Genomic DNA, 20,702 nt, shown 5'->3' with positions numbered 1-20,702 from the left:
TCCTATAGCGTGGGCTAGCAATTGTCCTGGGAGGTCCAAGTAAGCTTTAAGCATCACACTCAAACCAGGAGCAACACTGGTAAGACAAAAACAATACCCTTTGAAGCCAGAAATCTGTAAAGGATTAGCACCCCTAATTGAGAAGTTTCTTAAATTCAGGTTATTGGTAGAATGTGAATCCAAATACAATACCCCCATCCTACTAGTAAAAAAGGCTGATGGTAAGAGCTATTGATCGGTGCAGGATCTAAGGGCAATCAACAAAATAACAGAGGATATACACCCAGTAGTGGCCAACCTCTATACCGTACTGACCACATTAACAGATGATTTAGGGTGGTTTACTGTGCTTGATCTCAAGGATGCCTTCTTCTGCATTCCCATGCATAAGGATAGTCAAGAGCTTTTTGCTTTTGAATGGGAAAATCCTGAGATGGAGAAAAACTCAACTCACCTGGGCAGTTCTACCCCAGGGCTACAAGAACAGTCCAACTATATTGGGAAACCAACTGGCAAAAGAACTGGAGGACTGGAGAAGGCAGCAGCCGGAAGTTGTCCTGCAGTATGTGGACGATATACTAATTGCTGCCAAAGGTCAGGATGAGTGCATCCAGCTCACTGTCTTTTAAACTTTTTGGGACTAAGTGGGTATAGACTCTCAAAAGAAAAGGCACAGATTGCAAAGGAAATAGTCATCTATTTGGGGCTTGAGATCTACTGTGGACATCGATGACTCAGCATGGACCAGAAAGAAGCCATCTGTCATCTTCCAGAGGCCCACACCGTACAAGAAATGCAGGCTTTCCTGGGAATGGTAGGATGGTGTCACCTGTGGATACCTAATTATGGGTTACCAGTCAAACCTCTAAATGGAGCACTAAAAGCAGCCAGGGAAGGAGTCGTGACATAGACAGAAGAAACCAGAGCCGCATTTAAACAGCCGAAACAATCTTTAATGTCAGCTCCAGCATTGGGACTACCAGACCTAACTAAGCCTTTTGAACTGTTTACATGTGAGCAATTGAATGTTGCTCTGGGGGTACTGAAACAGACCCCGGGAAACCAGCAAAGGGCTGTGGCTTACTTCTCCAAACAGCTAGACAGTGTTAGCCAAGGGTGGCCCGGGTGTTTGAGAGCTGTAGCAGCAACTGTTATCCTGATCCAGGAGGCCCTAAAATTCACCCTTGGGCAACGCATTGTCATGTATGTACCCCATGCAGTCCAAGCTGTGCTTGAACAAAAGGAAGGCCACTGGCTGTCCCCTAGCAGAATGCTTAAATATCAAGCTGTGTTGTTGGAACAGGATGATGTTATCTTGAAAACAACATCTCTTCTAAATCCTGCTGTTTCTGTCCTCAACATTGACTGACATTGTGCCTGAGCATGACTGTTTGCAGACTATCGAGGAGGCCTATTCCAGCAGACCAGACCTGAAAGACATGCCTCTGGAAAACCCAGATTGGGAACTGTACACGAATGGAAGCAGCTTCATGCAGGATGGTTAAACGAATGACAGGGTATGCAGTAACAACCAAGGACGAGGTAATCGAGGTGAAAGCCTTGCCAGCGGATGTGTCATCCCAAAAAGCAGAACTGATTGCACTGACAAGAGCTCTAGAACTGAGCTAAGAAGGTAAATATATGGACTGATTCTAAATATGCATTCAGTGTTGTACATGCCCATGGAGCCATCTGGAAAGAAAGAGGGCTACTAACTGCCCAAGGCAGTGGGATCAAACATGCAGACCAAATACATGCACTCCTGCAGAGTAGTTGGAAACCTGAGGAAGTGTCTATCATGCATTGCAGAGTTCATCAAAAGGGGAAAACAACTCCCAAATTGGGAAATCATTTTGCCGACCAGGCAGCAAAAGGGGCTGCAGAAAAAGGTATCCCAGCAGTAATACCACAGAAGGAAATCGATCTGACAGGGTTCACCCAAAAATATAGTGAGAAAGACCACCAGTTAATTAAGTCCCTTAAAGCTGAAATCAAAGAAAGTGGATGGGTTGTTACATGTACAGGACAGGTTGTAGTCCCACTCCAACTCCTTAGGGAGATAGCTCTGCGGGAACATGAGGCTACCCACTGGGGAACAGAAAATCTTCTAAAACATTTGAAGAAGGTAGTAAATAGGGTCAGGTATGACTGAAGTCATGCAATCCATTTTAAGTAAATGTGAAATCTGCAGGTAAAATAATCCCGATACAAAGCAAGAGTGGTACTTGGGGTAACAAAGGCTTCCTGGAGATTATTGGCAAATAGATTTTGCTGAGTTACCACCCAGGGAAGGATATATGTACATACTAGTACTGGTTGACACCTTCAGTGAATGGCCTGAAGCTTACCCCGTCGCACTAACACAGCAATGTCAGGAAACATCCATGTTATGGGTTCAGGCTTTGCCTCTAGCTCTGCTGAGAATTCGCATCCAACCAAGGCAGAGATAATATAAGTCCTTATGAAATATTATATGGGAGACCATATCAAGCTCCGCATATTCCAGGGGACATTCACATGAGGGGGAAAGTGGACTTACAAAAGTATTTAATGGCTCTAGGCTCTACTTTACAGAAACTCCAGAGATTCATCGAGTTATCCAGACCCATAGAATTGGACACCCCTGCTCATCAATTCCAGCCTGGAGACTGGGTCTACATTAAATGGTGGGACAGTGACACACTGCGAGCCAAGTGGAGAGGACTATTCCAAGTCCTGCTGACTTCCCTCACTGAAGTCAAAGTTGCTGGAAAAGGACTCTGGCTTCATTATTCCAGAGTTAAGAAAGCTTCTGTTCCTGGAACAACTAGCAGAGCCTGACACCGATGAAGAGGATGCGGCTCTTCTGTACATTTTATCTGTACAGTCGGTAACTATGATTTGGGTTTGGAACCAAAAATTACGTGTGGCCCTAGTCCAAAATGTATCTAAAATCCTTCACAAAAATGACTGCTGGATTTGAACTCAAATGACAGCAATTGATGATGAGGATAACAACTGGCCTTTAATTGGCATTTTGTTGAATAAAACATACTTTGGCATGACTGTTGGACTTGGGGAAACCCCACAAATGGTCATCCGGGGAACCTGGAGATGAGTTATTAAGGCCTACTTGCCGATAGCCCTAAGCAACATAATTCCTGATCAAGAAAATTGTGCAGTTCCCTGCATGTTTGTTAATGCTTCAGGAAAGATCATTCTCCCTCCCTATTGTGATAAAGACAGATCCAAACCAGGGGTAAAACCAGAAACTATAATAAGAATGGCACCAACGCCCTGGAGATTAATTCCTCCGCAGGGTTCAGGATGTTACTGGATCTGGGAAAATTAAGCCTGGAAAGTTTTGTCCCTCATTAAAGATCGGGTCTGTGCCCTTGGGGTGAAACAAGAGTCAGCCCTAAGAGAGTTAACTAAGATAGGCCCCCTAACATCTACTCTGCCTCAGCTACCAAGACTCGTTCGGTTCTGCCCACTGGACCAAAACTTAGAAGAATGCTAGAAGCAGTATACAATAGGCCTAGAGATAATAAATTAGGATAAGGTAGGATAAGGTAGACATTTGAATAGGAGAAATAGGCCTGGAGCCAAGGCTTTCTCCAAGCTTCAGTGAGCGGGTCGAGAACAATAGAAAGGTAGAGAGGTCAGACTGATGAAGATGAGAAGTAGACCCCAGAACCCGGGCTGAAGGCTGGAACTCCCACCAAAATTGGGGGCCAAGAAAAGCACTGCCCTAAGCTCTGCCTGAGCTCTGCCTATACTCCGCCTATCATTGATATGTATAGATAGATGTTGCAATCACATGAATATGTGTAAGAATCTTATATGAAAATTGTATAAAAACCCTGATTTTGTGTGATACCTCCGAGCAAGCTTCCTGTGGTGCAAACCACGCTTGCTTCCCAACGTTGTAATAAATACCTTGCTGCTCAAAAGATCCAAGGTCTCTGAGCAGTTCTTTGTACCGGATTTTCGGCATCAGGGGTTGTAATCCCAAACGTAACAGTACTTGACCAAATTGATGAACAAAGAATGGGTAAGAATGTATCCAAAAAGGGTAAAAAGAACCAACAATCCCTGTCCCACGCTTTTTCACAGTATACTTAGGGCCCTTATTCCTTTTCTAGGAGAAGGTGATTTAGAAAAGGCAATCGTTAACATCTCGGCTGTTATTGAACACATTCAAAATCAGGCTTCAGATGCAACCATGGCCTTACAAGAAGTCCATAGTTTGTCTCATGTAGTACTACAAAACCAAATAGTCCTTAACTTTTTACTAGCCTCACAAGGAGGCGTGTGTACAGTCACCAACACCAGTTGCTGTTCTTATGTAGACCAAAGTAGAAGAATTAAGAAAGATTTGGCTGCAATTCAGAAGCAAACCCAAATTCTACATCAGGTAATTCTCGATGATGTCTCACTGGGCTTTGGAGGCATCCTCCACAAACTTACTTCATGGTTACCGAACTGGACCTGGAAAAAACAACTGTTTATATTAGTGATATACATAGTTATTATTTGTGTAATAGCTCATTGCATGAATTGATGCTGTAGGTGTTGGTCATCCCTTTGGTATAATGCTAGGTAAAAGTGGTAGAGATTGGACAAGATTGAGTTTTGTCCATCTCTTAAGGGGGGACTGATGCCTCAGAGCTTTTTGGATTTTTTAACTTTTGTAGATTTTAGAAGTAGTTGTGTAGTAAATGTAGATTTTAATGTAGCTGCATTATATCCCTTACCCTTTATCAATCCCTCTAAAATTCCATTCGTGTGTTTAGTCTTCTTTTCAAGGTAGAATTGTAGAAAAGCACCCTAGGCCTGGACCAGGAGATATTGCCCAGACACAGCAACCTTCAAGCCCAGAACTCTGGAGGAACTCCAAGGACTGTACATGCTAAGAAGAAGATGAAGATGAGGAAGAAGGGGTCCCACATGCCCCCAGACCCAATTCCCGAAGGGGCGTGTCAGGGGACAGAACAGGGCAGAACCGGGGGTGGACAGATCTGGGATTGGATGGACCTTATTATAAAATCATAGAACCACTGTCTGGGTGCTCTCTGAATTCAAAGTAAAATCTCTCCATTCATTATTACACCAATTTAATATGTCCAATTATGATTTCCTTGCATATCTATAATCCACTGATAGATATGCACATATCCAAGAAATCCAGCCTTCCATAAGCAGTAATTAAGAATAAGGGCTATTGGGGACCTGGTGTTTTCTTAACCACAGGAAATAAAAGAGCTCCCTGGTCCGTCACCCAAAAGAGCCACCTATTGGGCTGGAGGGCTGAGTCTCCTGGAGAGAGGTGATCCAATTGCCAAGGTAACTTCTATGGATCAGTTGACTGAAAGTGTCCAAAAGGATGCCTGTCGGAGGACAGAAATTGTGTGAACAATTTCTATTGCATTTCTGCGACCTTTGCCTTCGCATGGCTGGGTGAAGACAGTAAAAAATACTGCGCCACTAATATGGCTGCAGGCCTTGTGCCAAGGTGAAGGAGGAGTTATTTTGGCAGGAAAACAAGTTTTATGGACACCTGCTGTGGTCCAATTGGTACTGTACAGTTCAGTGTGTTTTCCTTATGTATCCAATGTAACTTGGAAAAGAATCACGTCTCTGTGTCACAAGCAGCATATAAACTGTCTTCCCTCTAATAAAGAGGACATTTTTGCCAATCATATTGATTTGTGAGCATTTCTGTCTGTCCCCCTCCGCCGTTAGCTGCCTGTCTCCAATTAATGCATCAACACATATTGGAACCTGATCAAGGTTCCCCGATGACCATGCAAGTGGATCCAGATCACTTGACCCCACTAATACGCAGTTCTCCCAGAATCATTAAAGAATCTGGGAATTCACTTGCAAGATCAAATCCACTCTGCTCTAGCCAATGGCAGTGAACACTCCACCCTCGATCAGACATTCTCAGGCAGACCAAGGGGAAAAATGTGGACATGGGGGGAGGTTGCCCAGGAACTGATTAGTTATGGCAGATGTTTTGGACCCCCTAACCCAGCACCCTCTAAATCTGAGTCCAAGACTGCAATCTGCCAGGCTGAGTGGCAAAGTACTGCTGCTGCTCACCAGGGAAAGGAGGTGAGAAAACCCCTCCCCAGGGGAGCACAACATTAGCAAACACTAGCAAAAGGGGAAAGACATGCCCTCTGGATTAAAGGCATACAGAAGGGCATTTCCTGAAGCCTTATGGATAACCAGTCTAACACAAATTTGAAGGCATTAGTTGAAAACTGGGCAAATTCTCCATCCAAGTCAAACCCTCCCCCATCCACAGGTTCCCCCAAGTCTGTGCCTTCCACTCCACCTATTGGGACACTGACTGATTTAAGTGGGCAGGAGTCGGGAAACTCCTTGGGCCATCCCCAGTAAGTGAGCCAGGGGATGGGTGATGGCAACACCTTAGAAGGCTCACAGAAAGCTTATCTGGGGAGAGGATGACAACCTTTCCTATAGGTCTCCATACTGTGACTTACTTGACACAGGGGCACAGATATCTGCTTTGCACACTGATGATGCTGTACGGTGTGGCATTGTGTCTAATAAAAAAGGAGTAATAGTGGCAGATGCATTTGGTAACCTGCAGCCACAACCAGCCACTAAACTAAAGTGTTGGCTACTGGGAGAAATCAGTGTCACGGAGACATTAATGGTCATTGGTCCATTCCCTGTTAATTTGCTAGGCTTAGACATCTTAAAGGGCAAGTCCTGGACCAATGACAAGGGCAAGCACTGGACTTTTGGTTCAGATTTTTCATTACTTCACCTGCTGCAAGCTGCTCCCCTCTGCCTCCTTGAAAGGTAACTAATATAAAACCATATCCTTTGCCTTTGGGGGCCAGAGAAGGGATTTCCCCAGTAATATCAGACTTAAGGGAAGATGAGATAATTGTTCCCACTCATTCCCCCTACAACTCTCCCGTATGGCCCATAAAAAAGCCAAATGGGAAATGATGACTGACTGTGGATTACAGGAAATTAAATGCCAATACAGTGCCTTTGACAGCAGCAGTGTCTAACATTGCTGAATTGATTGCCACAATACAGGAACAAGCTCATCCAATTTTAACCACCACTGATGTTAAAGATATGTTCTTTATGGTCCCACTTCAGGAAAATGACCAAGAATGTTTTGCTTTTATTTGGGAGGAATACAATACACGTTTACTCAATTACCACAAAGTTATCGCCACTCTCCCACACTGGCACATGAAGTGTCTATAATTGCAGTAGACAAGGCAGTAAGGACCTATCAATATATCAGTGATGTACTAATCGGAGGTCCAGACACAGACAGGGTAGGAAATACTCCGAACTGCATTATTAAAGAAGCACCACCATATAACGAGCTACCAGAAAACAAAAGAGGCTATGCTCTATTTACTGATGGATCTTGATGTGTGGTAGGAAATCATCAGAGGTGGAAAGCTGCTTTGTGGAGTCCCACACAATGGGTTGTTGAAGCTGCTGAAGGAGAGGGCAAGTCAAGCCAGTTTGCAGAAATGAAAGCCGCCCAACTAGCCCTAAAGATTGCTGAACAAGAAAAGTGGCTTGTGCTATACCTCTATACTGATTCCTGGATAGTGGCTGACACCCTATGGAGGTGGCTACAGCAATGGAAGAAGGCCAATTGGCAACGCAGGGGTAAACCCATCTAGACTGCTGCATTGTGGCAGGACATCGCTGCATGGGTGGAAAACATGACTATGAAGGTGCGTCATGTCAATGCTCACATGCACAAAAGTCACGCCACTGAAGAACATCAGAACAATGAGCAAGTGGATAAGGCTGCCAAGATTGGAATAGTACAGGTAGACTTGGACTGGGAACAGAAGGGCGTGCTATTTATAGCCCAATGGACCCATGAAACATCAGGACATCTATGAAGAGATGAGACATACAGATGGGCTCGTGATCAAGGGGTGGACCTGACCATGGAGGCCATAACACAGGTTATTCATGAATGTGAAACGTGTGCGGCAATTAAGCGAGCCATGTGAGTAAAATCTCCCTGGAATAGAGGGTGGTGGCTGGATTTCCAGTATGATGAAGCCTGGCAAATTGACTACATTGGACCACTGCCACAAACACTCCAAGGCAAGAGCTACATACCATGGTGGAGGCAACAACTGGTTGGCTGGAAACTTATCCTGTAAACCAGGCCACTGCTTGAAACACCATCGAGAGGCACATTCTGTGGCAACATGGGACCCCAGAAAGAATTGAATCAGATAATGGGACTCACTTTCAGAATAATCTTATAAACTCTTGGGCAAAGAAACATGGCATTGAGTAGATCTATCACATCCCTTATCACCCACAAGCCTCTGGGAAGATTGAGAGGTATAATGGACTGCTGAAGACTATGTTAAGAGCGTTAGGTAATGGGACATGGAAGCATTGGGAGGTAAATTTAGCTGAAGACACTTGGCTGGTCAACACTAGGGGATCTGCCAACCACCCTGGTCTTGCCCAAAAAAAAACCCTACACACTGTGGGAAGGGATAAAGTCCCAGTACTACACATGGGGAACTGTCTTGGAAAGTCAGTGTGGGTTTCTCCTCCCACGGGAAAAGGTAAACCCATCCATGGGACTGTCTTTGCTCAGGGACCAGGGTGTACCTGGTGGGGAATGTCCTGAGTATCCATCCCAATGGAATGGAGCCCAAGATCTGGAGGGGTAGAAGAAAACCATAAAACGAGATCTGTGCAAGTGCGGCAGATAGTCAGATATGGGATCTGAGTATGACATAAATGGTATGGAATAATGGGTGGAGATTGTATTGGGTCTGGTTGAGATGGTGTTCATTTCCCCACAGTAGCCCTCACAGTACTGTGCTTTGCATTGGTAGCTAGAAGGGTGTTGATAACACACTGATGTTTTGGCTACTGCTGAGCACAGCATCAGCACTGTAACATTCATTCCACAGTCAAGGGCAAGATTCTGGGAGGGGACACAAGTAGGCCAGCTGATCCAAACTAACCAAAGGGATATTCCATACCATATGATGTCAGCTCAGATATAAAAGCTAAGGAGCAGGAAGGCAGGCATTCATTGTCTCCAATGGTTGCCTGCTGAGGAAACATTACGCGTGCTGAAGCCCTGCTTCTCAGAGGTGGCCGAGCATCACTGCTGATGGGAAGTAGAGAATAAACCTTGTTATCTTTCACTTTTCTTTTGCGCATGCAAGCTTTTGCTTTGCTTCTGCTTTAATAAACTGCCTTATCTCAACCCACAAGTTGTTTTCCATCTTACTCTCTCCCCTCTCTGGCTGGGGAGGGGAGTGATAGAGTGGCTGGGTGGGCACCTGGCATCCAGCCAAGGTCAACCCACCACAAGGTGGTACCTCCAAAAGAACAACTCTGGGACCCCCACCACCGAGAAGACCAGGATGAAGAAGGAACAGTGGGACACCGCAGGGATTCACATGGTGGTGCTATCTTTTGCTTAATGTCTCTCACTCTCTTTCTCTTCCCGCCCCCTCCCTATTTCTCTCTCTACCTCACATTTACTGTTAAATAAAATCCATACTGTTGACTTTGGCATATGGTCTCGTTTGCACCTTAATTAGGGCATAGGCATCCCTTTATAAATGCATCATAACATTCCCACATTAGGATTGGGTTAAGCATCAGTCACTAGAATACAATCCAAGATCAGGATCACAAGGACTTTGTATAACTGCAACAGGATAGATAACTACGGCTATATGGGTCAGCAGAAAGCAACCAGGAACAGCAAGCATTTATCTCAACATATGTTCCCATTAGCCTAGGTTTCGCCAAGAGCCCAGCAACACTCCTAAAGGACAGGTCAAAAGAAGCCAAACTCAAAACTTTACAAAAACTGTGTCCAACTTATCCTTCTTAGACAAGAGATAGAGGACATGGTTAAAGGTAGATCTGAGAAAGGACATATGTTTTGGCATTAACCATCTGACAGTCTGAACATAGGCATAAACATTGTAGAAATAGTCTGAAGAGATTACAAAGTCACAGTTTAGTTTATCTTTAGAGTTCAATAGAGAAATGCTACCAGGTGTCAACACAGTAGTCTCTGCTGATGCAAGCATCATCTCAGTGCATGCTGATACAGCCTTGAATCAACAAAATATGGCAAGATTATGATAGTCATCACACCCAATACTCCCTAACTGACAAGTTGAATTTCCAAAGACTGGAGAATATTCTTGATGAATGACAACGGCTATCATCTTTTGATCATTTAGCATATGCCACATCTACCTCTCATTCACAAAGTTCAGGATGCTGTGTGAGATAGCATATGCGGGATGGAGAGGTGGTTGGTGTCAGCTGGAGGCTGAAAGAGGTGTAATTCCAGGTTAAAAATAATAAGAAAGTCCCAGAATTGTCCTACTGTAGTGGCTTTTTGTGGAAATGTCTTTAGTAGCAGATGGGCTGCAGGAGTGGCTTCTGTGAGAAGACACCAGAAGCTGCCCCCATGTCCAACAGAGCCAGTTCCAGCCAGCTCCAAGATAAACCTGCTGCTGGCCAAGGTTGATCCCATCAGCGATGGTGGTAGCACCTCTGGGATAACAGATTTATCAAGGGGTAAAAACTGCTGCACAACAGCAGGCAGAAGATAGAGCAGTGAGAATATGCAAGAGAAACAACTCTGCAGATACCAAGGTCAGTGAAGAAGGAGGGGGAGGAGGTGCTCCAGGTGCTGGAGCCCATGGTGCAGACCATGGTGAAGCAGGCTGTCCCCTTGCAGCCCATGGAGGTCCCTGGGGGAGCAGAGATCCACCTGCAGCCCATGGAGGATCCCACACCAGAGCAGCTGGATGTGCCTGAAGGAAGCTGTGACCCCATGGAGAGCTCATACTGGAGTAGGTTCCTGGCAAGACTTGTGGCCCTGTGGAGAGAGGAGCCCACACGGGAGCAGGTTTGCTGGCAGGACCTGTGAGCCCATGGAAGGGATCCACACTGGAACAGTTCATGGAGGACTGTCTCCCATGGGAGGGACCCCATGCTGGAGCAGGAGAAGAATGTGAGAAGGAAGGACTGGCAGAGACAGTGTGATGAACTGACCACAACCCCCATTTCCCATGTCCCTGCACTGCTCAAGGGGAGGAGGTAGAGAAGTTAGAAGTCGAACCTGGGAAGAAGAGAGAGGTGGATGGAAGGTGTTTTAAGATTTGTTCTTATTTCTCATTATCCTGCTCTGGTGTTAATTGGTAATAAATTCAATTAATTTCCTCAACTCGAGTCTGTTTTGCCTGTGACAGTAATTGTTGAGTGATGTCTCCCTGTCCTTATCTCAACTCATGAGCCTTTTGTCATATTTTCTCTCCCTTGTTCAGTTAAGGAGTGGGCACCTGGCATCCAGCCAAGGTCAACCCACCACAAACATATAAAATATAGAAAGTGATCTGAGAAGTAGCAGCATCAACATGCACACACTCCAGAAAATAACTCATTAACAAAAAAAGAGAGGTCTATAGGATTCTGAGTTCAGATCAGGGGACATTAAAGAAAACCAAAACAAACCCAAAATAAGACCCCCAAAAAACTAAAGCAGGGCAGTGCTACTATGCTATACATCAGGTTTTATGCCTGCCAAACCAAAAAGGAACAGCTACAGTAACAGAGCATCTAAATGATAATTTTCATTTACAAAGAAATTAGTAAAACCAAACTTCTTTCATTACCATATTTTTCAGTTAATCTGAACTAAGGAAGATCTCCTAGCACCATGCCTCCTGGGAAGTACCTTCTAGATACCTATACCTCAATCTTTAATGGCTTGGAATCATATTTTATTCTATCAGCTTGCCTACTTCCTGAACCTCTGCCAGTAAGGAACTGCATAAGAAGCTGGGGGAAGCATGGTTAGGACAGCTGACCCTAACTGGCCAAAGGGATATTCCATACCATAGAATGTCATGCCCAGTATAAAAACGGGAGGAAAAGCTAGCCAAGAGTCACTGCTTGGAAACTGACTGAGCATTGGTTGGTGAGTGATGAGCAATTGCATTGCACATCACTTGCTTTGTGTATTCTAATTATTTTATCATTATTATTATTTTCTTCCTTTTCTGTCCCAATAAACTGTCTTAGCTCACCAGTTTGAGTTTTCCTATTCTCTCCCCCATCCTGCGGAGGAGGGGGGAAGCAAGCAGCTGTGTGGTGCTTAGTTGCTGGCTGGGGTTACGTTACAACAATGGTATAAAGCACATGAACAATTAAAGTATGATAGCATACTCATTAACAACTAAAAATTGAATACTTTATATCTACATTAGCACCTTGCTCAAAGATTTAATATGCTGGCCGATTCAGGTCTTCAAAGTGCTCTCTCAAACTTGAAGCATTCCCCCAAGGCCTTAAAGATTATCAGATTTCCTACATAGGATGCATAAAAACATTTGGATATATTCCAGCCTTCAAATATTAAAATATGCTTTCTTCCTCCTCCCTCTTTTGTTTTTCCTGAAGTAAGCTTACAGTACAACCAAAACACGAGTTCAAACATAATATATATGTTCTTGATGATGCTCTAAATGTTACAGGGCCCACATGTAAGTAAAATCTAATTTAAAGTGAAAAAAGCAAGCATTCAAAAACTCAGAGGTCAAGCATTAGAAGGCAGAAAAAGCACTAGTAGCAGGACACTAAGGAAAAAAAACAACTCCTCCCCCAAATCAAACATGAAGACACATGCCCAAACATGTCTCTTTCACTGGCAAAGACCTCAGAAATCTGTAGCTGTAGTACACTGGAAAGGAAGTCTTTCACACATCCTGATCATTACTAAGGAACTACCTGAATTTACCAACTGGAAGAGGCTACACAGTATGCCATAAACAGTTTGTACTAACGTCCATAAAAATAAGCCAACAGTAAGTAACTACATTTTATTAGAATTAAGATTTCAGAATGAAGATTCTACAGGCATAATATTTGGACAACTCTAGTCTGTGATTGTCCTGGTTTCAGGTAGGGTAGAGTTAATTTCTTCTCAGTAATTGTTACAGTGCTGTGTTTTGGATTCAGTATGAGAAAGGTGTTGATAACACACTGATGTTTTGGTTTTTTGCTAAGTCGTGTTTATCCTAAGTCAAGGACTTTTTTCTTGTCTCATGTTCTGCCAATGAGGAGGTACACGAAAGAAACTGGGAGGGAGTATAACTGGGACAGGTGACCTGAACTGGCCAAAGGGATATTCCACAACATAGAAAGTCATGCCCAGCATATAAACTGTGTAGAGTTACCCAGAAGGGCAGTTGATTTGGGTTTAGGAAGGGGGGTCTGGCATCCGTCGGTGGGTGGTGAGCAATTGCATTGTGCATCACTTGTTTTTCCCTTTTAATTATCATTATTATTAGCATTTACCATTATTACAATATTTTATTTTTGATTATTAAACTGTTCTTATCTCAACCTACAAGTTTTACTTTGATTCTCCTTCCCATTCCACCGGGGCGAGGGCGGGGGTGGGAAGGGGGGTTGAGTGAGTGACTACCTGGTGCTTAATTTCCAGCTGGGCTTAAACCATGACAGTGATCTTCAAAATATTTAACAGATTGATTACTAGGAAGATCACAGTCACAACTGGATTTAGCAGCATATTTTATAACATGTATAGTCATGATTCATCACCATGAAGTGCAAAGTTATTCCACAATTTCACTGTAGTCTGATAGAAGTATGATGCTCCCACATTTTTTTTAAGATTTCATTGGACATTTAGAATGGAATCTATTTCAAGACTGAAACTACAAGCACCAACATGTTATCAGATCTTTTTCCACAAAGATTCCCAAGAGGATAAAAAGTTCTTCTACATGACTATGGAGATCAACGCACCAGCACACTGAGTATAGAAATCAGCTTCCTTTTTCTTTCAAGCAAAATAAAATAAAATTAAAAAAAAAGAGAATAAACTAGACAATGTCTCAAAAATTTACCTTCAGACTTCAACTTTGTAAGAACAAAAATCAGGTAGTTGTTGAAATCTGGATACTGATTGAGTTGTTCTAGTTTCTGAAGAGAAAAACTGTTAAGGAAATTAAAATCACACACAGCATTTATAGCTTTCTGAATACGATTGAGTTATGCACTACTGCATCATTTCAAAATGCTATAACTATAAGCTCACAACATACAGAGTATGAACATTCTGAAAACAATTGCTGTAATTTTCATACTGAAGCAGTAGTTTTTTAGTTTTGTTGAAATCTTAGAAAAGAATCCAGGAACAGACACAGAAATCCCCACCCTCCCAAAACCCCCTACGTTCCTCTGTACAGTTTTAGATGTCAATATTTACACTTAAAAGCCAGTAAAACCTAAGGAATCCACTGAGACACAATCACATAATGCCATTTTTTTCTCCACAATAAATAAAAGCATTTCACCATTAAAATACAACAGCTATGATGATTTTGATAAGCTACTCACTTTAATATTAGTCATATACCTTTTTTATGATGTTAACTAGCCACAGTCTGAGCTTTCAACTACGAGAAGGTGTTTAATTGCAAATGCCCAGATATTTGTACAAAGAAGTTCATGTTTATCCATGGTCTCTTTAAAACAAAAATACTGTACACAAACCAATTTTCTAGAGTGACACTTCTCTGAATAAGCATCTTACTAGCAATACCAGCCTCTTCACTATGTTCTCTGGGGCAACTCCAAGAATTATTATGTTTCTGAACAATTAGAAGGTACATAGCTGTTTTTATAAAATTTGTCATTACTTTTGCCTCAAATTTTTAAGTATTCTGCAACTGCTTGGCTAGAACAGCAATCTGGCATTCTCCTTGTATCCTATTCTCACACCCTGGTATTAATTACTATTATGCTCAACAGTATTTTAAATCATAAGCATGCAGTGCCAGCTTTAAGTTACTAAACCTACTAGATATCATCAGTATGGTAAACAATGAAGACATTTAACAAAAAAATATTTTTAGAGGTAGTAAGATGATTTGCTTCATAGGCATTTACTTTACTTGCTGTACAGCTAAATCTCTAAATATTCAAAATTGCTAAACCCTAGCCAAATATATTTATGTTGACATTGATGGCCCTTCCAATGATCAATAGCCAGTGTCTCAATCACAAACTTAAAAAACTTCATTTTTAGATATTTAGGCTTCTTATATCAAGCAGTCTAGAGAAACCTGCCCTCTTTCCACTTAATAAGACAGTAAAGTGTACTTATCACAGCCACAAGCTCCTTTGCTGTGAAACACAATGAGATGAAAGGTAAACAGGATAGTCACAGCAAGTGAAAAATAATACAGAACATTCTACATGGCTCCTAGAAATGAATAAACACATATCCAAAGACTGTTGCCAAAGATGCCATGCCAAAGAGCTCTTTCAGAAACAGACAAGATTTAGGGTAGCATATTTCAAAATTTTTTTCTTCTTCTCCCTCTAATTGATCTAGGAATCAAAGAATAGCTTATAGGCCATATTTTCTCATCAATTTCTTCACCCACTTCAACATTTTCCTTTTTTATTCCAAGAAACATCTATATCTTCATTTGAAAAATGTTTGAAAGCCTTACCAATTCATAATTTGTTAACAAAGGGTTTGGGCTAACTTATGCTCCTCACTTTATTACATTTCAGTTCTAAACACCTAAATATGCCAAAATTGTGTCACAAAGAGCATAAGAGTCAACACATTGATAATCTTATTTTAAAAAATTAAGGACTGGAAGCACTTCAAATTTGAAACCATTGCCATCCTAATTAGACATACTACTAAAGTAGGATTCCACAATACAACAGTCATCACAAATTTTTGTGGAAACAATCTCAAAGGAAACTTTTTTTTTAATTATAGGACATGGTCTATCCAGTTGTATTAGAACCTTTTCCCAAACTGATAATACAGCGGTAAAAATGTGCCACTTATCTAACCTTTACAGGCCAGCATATGAGGATCTCCTTGAAAGCACAGGTATTTCAGCACAGCAGTGAGTTACAACTGCCATTTAAGAATTTCAAACATCAGTTAACAGCATTTTTGTTCAGTAAATTTTTATTCATCTTCAAGACAAACAGCATCGCCTATATTGTCCATCCTACACATACACTGCTATTTTTCAAAAACAAATCAGATGCCATTATTTGAAGCAGATATTTAAAATGTAATTTTACATGAAAGCTATACTATAATCACTGCTGCTATAAAGACTTTTGTATTTGAAATACTAAAGAAGAGCACCTGTTTAAGTTTGGGGCATTATCAGAACACTTAGCCACTTCTGTATATCATTTTTCAAAGGAAGCAATAGCATCTCAAGAGTCTGAAACATAGCTGCAAAACCAAGGTGAAAACTACCTCCACCTTTCAGGTAAGAACAGAAGCTTTCCAAGGTTTGACCACATCTACAATTTTCCTCTCGACACCCAAACAACAAACCAAAAATCCACAACACTAACACAAAATGCACTGCAAAGCTGCACAAGACACATACAATAGATTTCACTCTTCTTGTGAAACGTAAAAAGCGTAACGAACAGTATTTCAGGCTCAGGATTCTAGGCAGGCAGAAACATCCTCACAACGTAGCAAAATACAGTGTCAGAGCCAGCAGGCCAACGAGAGCATGCAGCCAGCGGCTCCATCAGGAACATTCCTCCCACCAGCTACGGCTTTCGCCGTGAATCCCAGCGCCGGTTAGTTTAGGAAGCCCCTGATCGTCCCTACTTTGCCGCCGGGGAGACAGGTACCTCGCGCCACATTATCAACTCAGCTTGGAGGCAGAGGCCCCCGCTCCCCCGCCCCAGCCCTCTAGGTGGGATCCGCCGAGTATGAGGGCTAGGTGCTGGCAGCGGCCCAGCGTGGGGTAATCTGGAAAAGCAGCAGATACCGAAGCAGCCACACGGAAAACAGGGCTTAAAAAGAAAAAAACCGGACCTTAGCTTCGGGCTCGCAACATGTCCCCGGACACTCGGCGGGGGAAGATGGCCTCGCGGCCTATAGGCCGCCTCGGCGGTTCAAACGCCGCGCTACGGCCACCCGCAGAAGCGGAGGCTCAGCCCACAGTGTTCGCTGTGGCGGCTCCCCAGGCAGGTCCGGCCGCCGCCTGCCTGCCTGCCTGCCACAGCGCCGGCCTGCGGCCGCGCTGCCCCTAAACGGCGCCCCCAGCCTCCCCAGCGGTCGCCCGGACCGCCGCGACCCCGCTCTGCCTGCTCCACCCGCCCGCGCGGCGTAGGCCTCGACCAAGGATACTTGTTGCACGGCTCTCTGCGTGGTGGTGTCCGGGGACTGGGATTCCTTGAGCAGCTGCAGGATCTGTAGAAGCCCCTGTTCGTCAGGCTTCCATTCATGCTCCATCTTGGCTTGCTGAAAGAACACCAAACAAGAGGCCACGATTAGCGGCGCGGCAGGCCCCGGGAGGGAGGGAGGGAGAAGCAAGCAATCAAGATAGCTAGCTACCTAGCTGCGTGACGACCGGCCCGCTCTTACCTGAGCCCGGCCCCACAGAAGGACAGCACTAACCTGCTCCTGTACACGGACTGAGTCACGGCGAATTTGCGCTCTGGCCGTAAGAGCCACCTCGCGTCCTCCTGGGTCCTAGCACCGAGCGCGCCCCGCCCGCCCGAGCCGCCTCGGGCGCGCCGGCACCGCCGTCAGCCTTTCCCTAGTGCATTCCACACCGTCAGGAGCCTGGGGGCGACAAAACGCGAGCCCCTCAATTCCGGGCGGCGGAAAACGAGGCGCCTCGTCCACATCCCTTCCGCACCACCACCCGAAACAAGAGAGAAAGCTCCAGCAGCCCCGACAGGCAAAGGGCGAAGCAAAGCCCCAGCCCGGCCTCCTCGGGAGAGCTGCGGCCCCGCACCCGCTGCACCTGGCAGCCCACGGAGGAGAAGTGGGGATGCGAATGCAGACCCAAGAGTTAGGAACGTGGTACCTGCTTTACTGTCTGCTTTACTTCTACATGATTTAGTTTAATGATGGATAGATTTCATAAGTTCTCGATTTCACGTGTAAAGAGGGAATAAGACCAACTATGCAAGAAGGGGGAAAAGGAACTCAAAAGAAACTACTTTCAATACCTAGTGTATCTTATCCTTAGCCTCAAAATACATCAGAGGAAATTTCAGGTCAAAATTAGCAATTTTTGTGTATATAGAATAGAATAGTTCAGTTGGAAGGGACCTACAACGATTTTAGAAAAAAATTTCTTCACGGAAAGGGTTTTCAGTCATTGGAACAGGCTGCCCAGGGAAGTGGTGGAGTCACCATCCCTGGAGGGATTTAAAAGACTTGTAGATGACCTTGGCAGTGCTGGAATAATGAGTGCACTTGATGATCTATAGGTTTTTTCCAACCTAAACAATTATATTCTATGATCATCTAGTCCAACTGCCTGACCACTTCAGGGCTGACCAAAAGTTAAAGCATGTTATTAAGGGCATTGATCTAATGCCTCAAACGCTGACAGGCTTGGGGCATCGACTGCCTCTCTAGGAAGTATGTTCCAGTGTTTGACCACCCTCTTCACCCTCTTGGTAAAGAAATGCTTCCTCAGGTCCAGTCTGAACTTCCCCTGGCACAGCTAAGAACCATTCCCACCCATCCTGTCACTGGATCCCAGGCAGAAGAGCTCAGCACCTCCCTCTCCATTTCCCCTTCTCAGGAAGCTGCAGAGAGCCATGAGGTCACCCCTCAGCCTCCTTTTCTCTGAACTAGACAAACCCAGAGTCCTCAGCTACTCCTCACAGGACATGCCTTCCAGCCCTTTCACCATCCTTGTTGCCCTTCTCTGGACACATTCAAGGACCTTCACATCCTTCTTTAATGGTGGGCCCAGAACTGCACACAGCACTCAAGGTGAGGCTGCACCAATGTTGAATAGAGTGGGATTATCACCTCTTGATTGGCTGGTTCTACTGTGTTTGATGCCCCCCAGGATGCATTTTGCCCTCTTGGCTGCCAAGGCCCGCTGCTGACTCATACTGAGCCTGCTGCCGATGAGCACCCCCAGATCCTTTTCTGCAGGGCTGCTCTCCAGCCACTTCTCTCCCAATTGAGCCTGGTGTTACTCCATCCCAGGTGCAGAATCCAGCATTTGGAGTGCTTACATTTCATGCCATTCATTAATGATTTCCCAATGTTTTTATATATATAAATACATTTGCATTACATACATATTATATATGTATATATCATATATATGCTATTGGGCAAAATAAGAATGTACACTGATTAAAACTGGTCTAAAATATGAAAATAAAAAACAGTAATTACTTAGCCTTTTACAATCTTATTTTTAGTCACTGTGTTTGCAATCATCCTGCTTACATCCCCCTTCAACTGAAAACTTCCTGCTTCCTCTCCTGCAGCACAGTACTCAATATGAGTGCCACACATATGCTGCACATCACAGCCTTAACAACTGTTCAAAGGCACTGAGGGCAGGAAACATTAGTGGTTCCTAACAGTGTGGCCCAGGTAATTTGCTGTGTGGTTCTTCACCTCACCTCCTCAATGCTTTCAATTAAATCCATATTTAAGTTACAGTCAACTGTCCAGTCTCAGGTGCTAACATGTGTCCCAGAGACAAGTGACTCCAGGTGCTAAGAAGTGTCCTGGGAGAGTAAAGGCTTGCCACCAGTTAATAGGAAAGGACAGGCACAAAAGTTTATATGAGGTTTTTGTGAGCAGTCCCTCTAGTACAGAAAAGTGTCAAGCAAAGGATCTGGGTTAGCCAGGCTCAGGCCATTAAAACCTATGCTCGTGGCTCACAACCATACGGGCAGAAGAGTTCTCCATACTGATGCTTGCACAGATGGAGCAGATGAAAGGTGAGGTCCAGCAAATCAAGGAAGGGCTAATTTGGGTCTCATTACCCTAACCACTGCCTTGCCAGGAAAGCCGTAGAAATTTGATTATCTTTGAGACTTTTGGACTACTGTCAAATTTGGTTGAAATTGATTAGAGCTTCAAAAGTTACTATTCAGAAATTATGACACAAGGATTACATCTGTCTAATTTTATCAGGAAACCAAGTGCACTAGACAAAAATAAGATTAAATATAGAAAACAAGGGAATAGAACCAGAAAGGAAGGTTGAGACAGAACAGGAAAAAGCAGGAAGAGAAGCAGGCCATAGATCCACAACTAAGAAAAACTGACATAGGTTTCCTTTCCATGAACATGACCAGAATTAAATCCCAGAAAGATCTTTCTGCAGTGGAAAAGAGAGAAAAAGCCTGGAAACAAACAGGACCCCATGGGAGCAGGGAAAGGACTCCTCTCTCTGAGCAGCAGCAAAAACAACTGACCATAACCCCCATTCCCCATCCCCCTGTACCGCTGGGAGGGAGGAGGGAGAACATGCAAGGAAGGAGGGGTGGGGGGAAGGTGTTTTTAAGATTATTTTACTTCTCATTCTTTTGCTCTGATCTTGTTAGTAATAAATTCAATTAATATCCCCACTTTGAGTCTGTTTTGCCCATGATGGTGATCAGTAAGTGACCTCTCCCAGCTCTTAACTCATGAATCCTTCATTGTTTTTTTTCTCTCCTCTGTCAAGTTGCATAGGGGAGTGAGAGAGCGGCTTTAGTGGGTACCTGGCATCCAGCCAGGGTCAATCCACTACATTAGGAGAGACAAACCAGGAAGGTGTGGTGATGGAATTGCCCTCTATGTGAGGCTACACTTGGAATGTATCAAGCTCTGTCTT

The 20,702-nt window shown here is 43.9% G+C and overlaps 1 protein-coding gene across 1 annotated transcript in view; it reads right to left on the bottom strand.

Annotated features, from left to right (window-relative positions):
• The window catches only part of LOC135404387 (transportin-1-like), a 107,247-nt gene extending 89,665 nt beyond the window's left edge, over window positions 1–17,582 (bottom strand). Inside the window, exons 1-3 of the mRNA XM_064639114.1 lie at window positions 17,510–17,582; window positions 17,240–17,353; window positions 13,950–14,025 (exon numbers count right to left, since the gene is read on the bottom strand). Coding sequence (XP_064495184.1) covers window positions 13,950–14,025; window positions 17,240–17,344 — 181 coding nt within the window. The 5' untranslated portion in view covers window positions 17,345–17,353; window positions 17,510–17,582. The remainder of the gene's footprint in view (window positions 1–13,949; window positions 14,026–17,239; window positions 17,354–17,509) is intronic.
• Between the last annotated feature and the right edge of the window lie 3,120 nt (window positions 17,583–20,702).

This window comes from Pseudopipra pipra, chromosome W, assembly GCF_036250125.1.
Source record: "Pseudopipra pipra isolate bDixPip1 chromosome W, bDixPip1.hap1, whole genome shotgun sequence".
NCBI lineage: Eukaryota > Metazoa > Chordata > Aves > Passeriformes > Pipridae > Pseudopipra > Pseudopipra pipra.
Note: the sequence above shows the minus strand (reverse complement) of the source record. Positions and strands in the feature narration are given on the sequence as shown.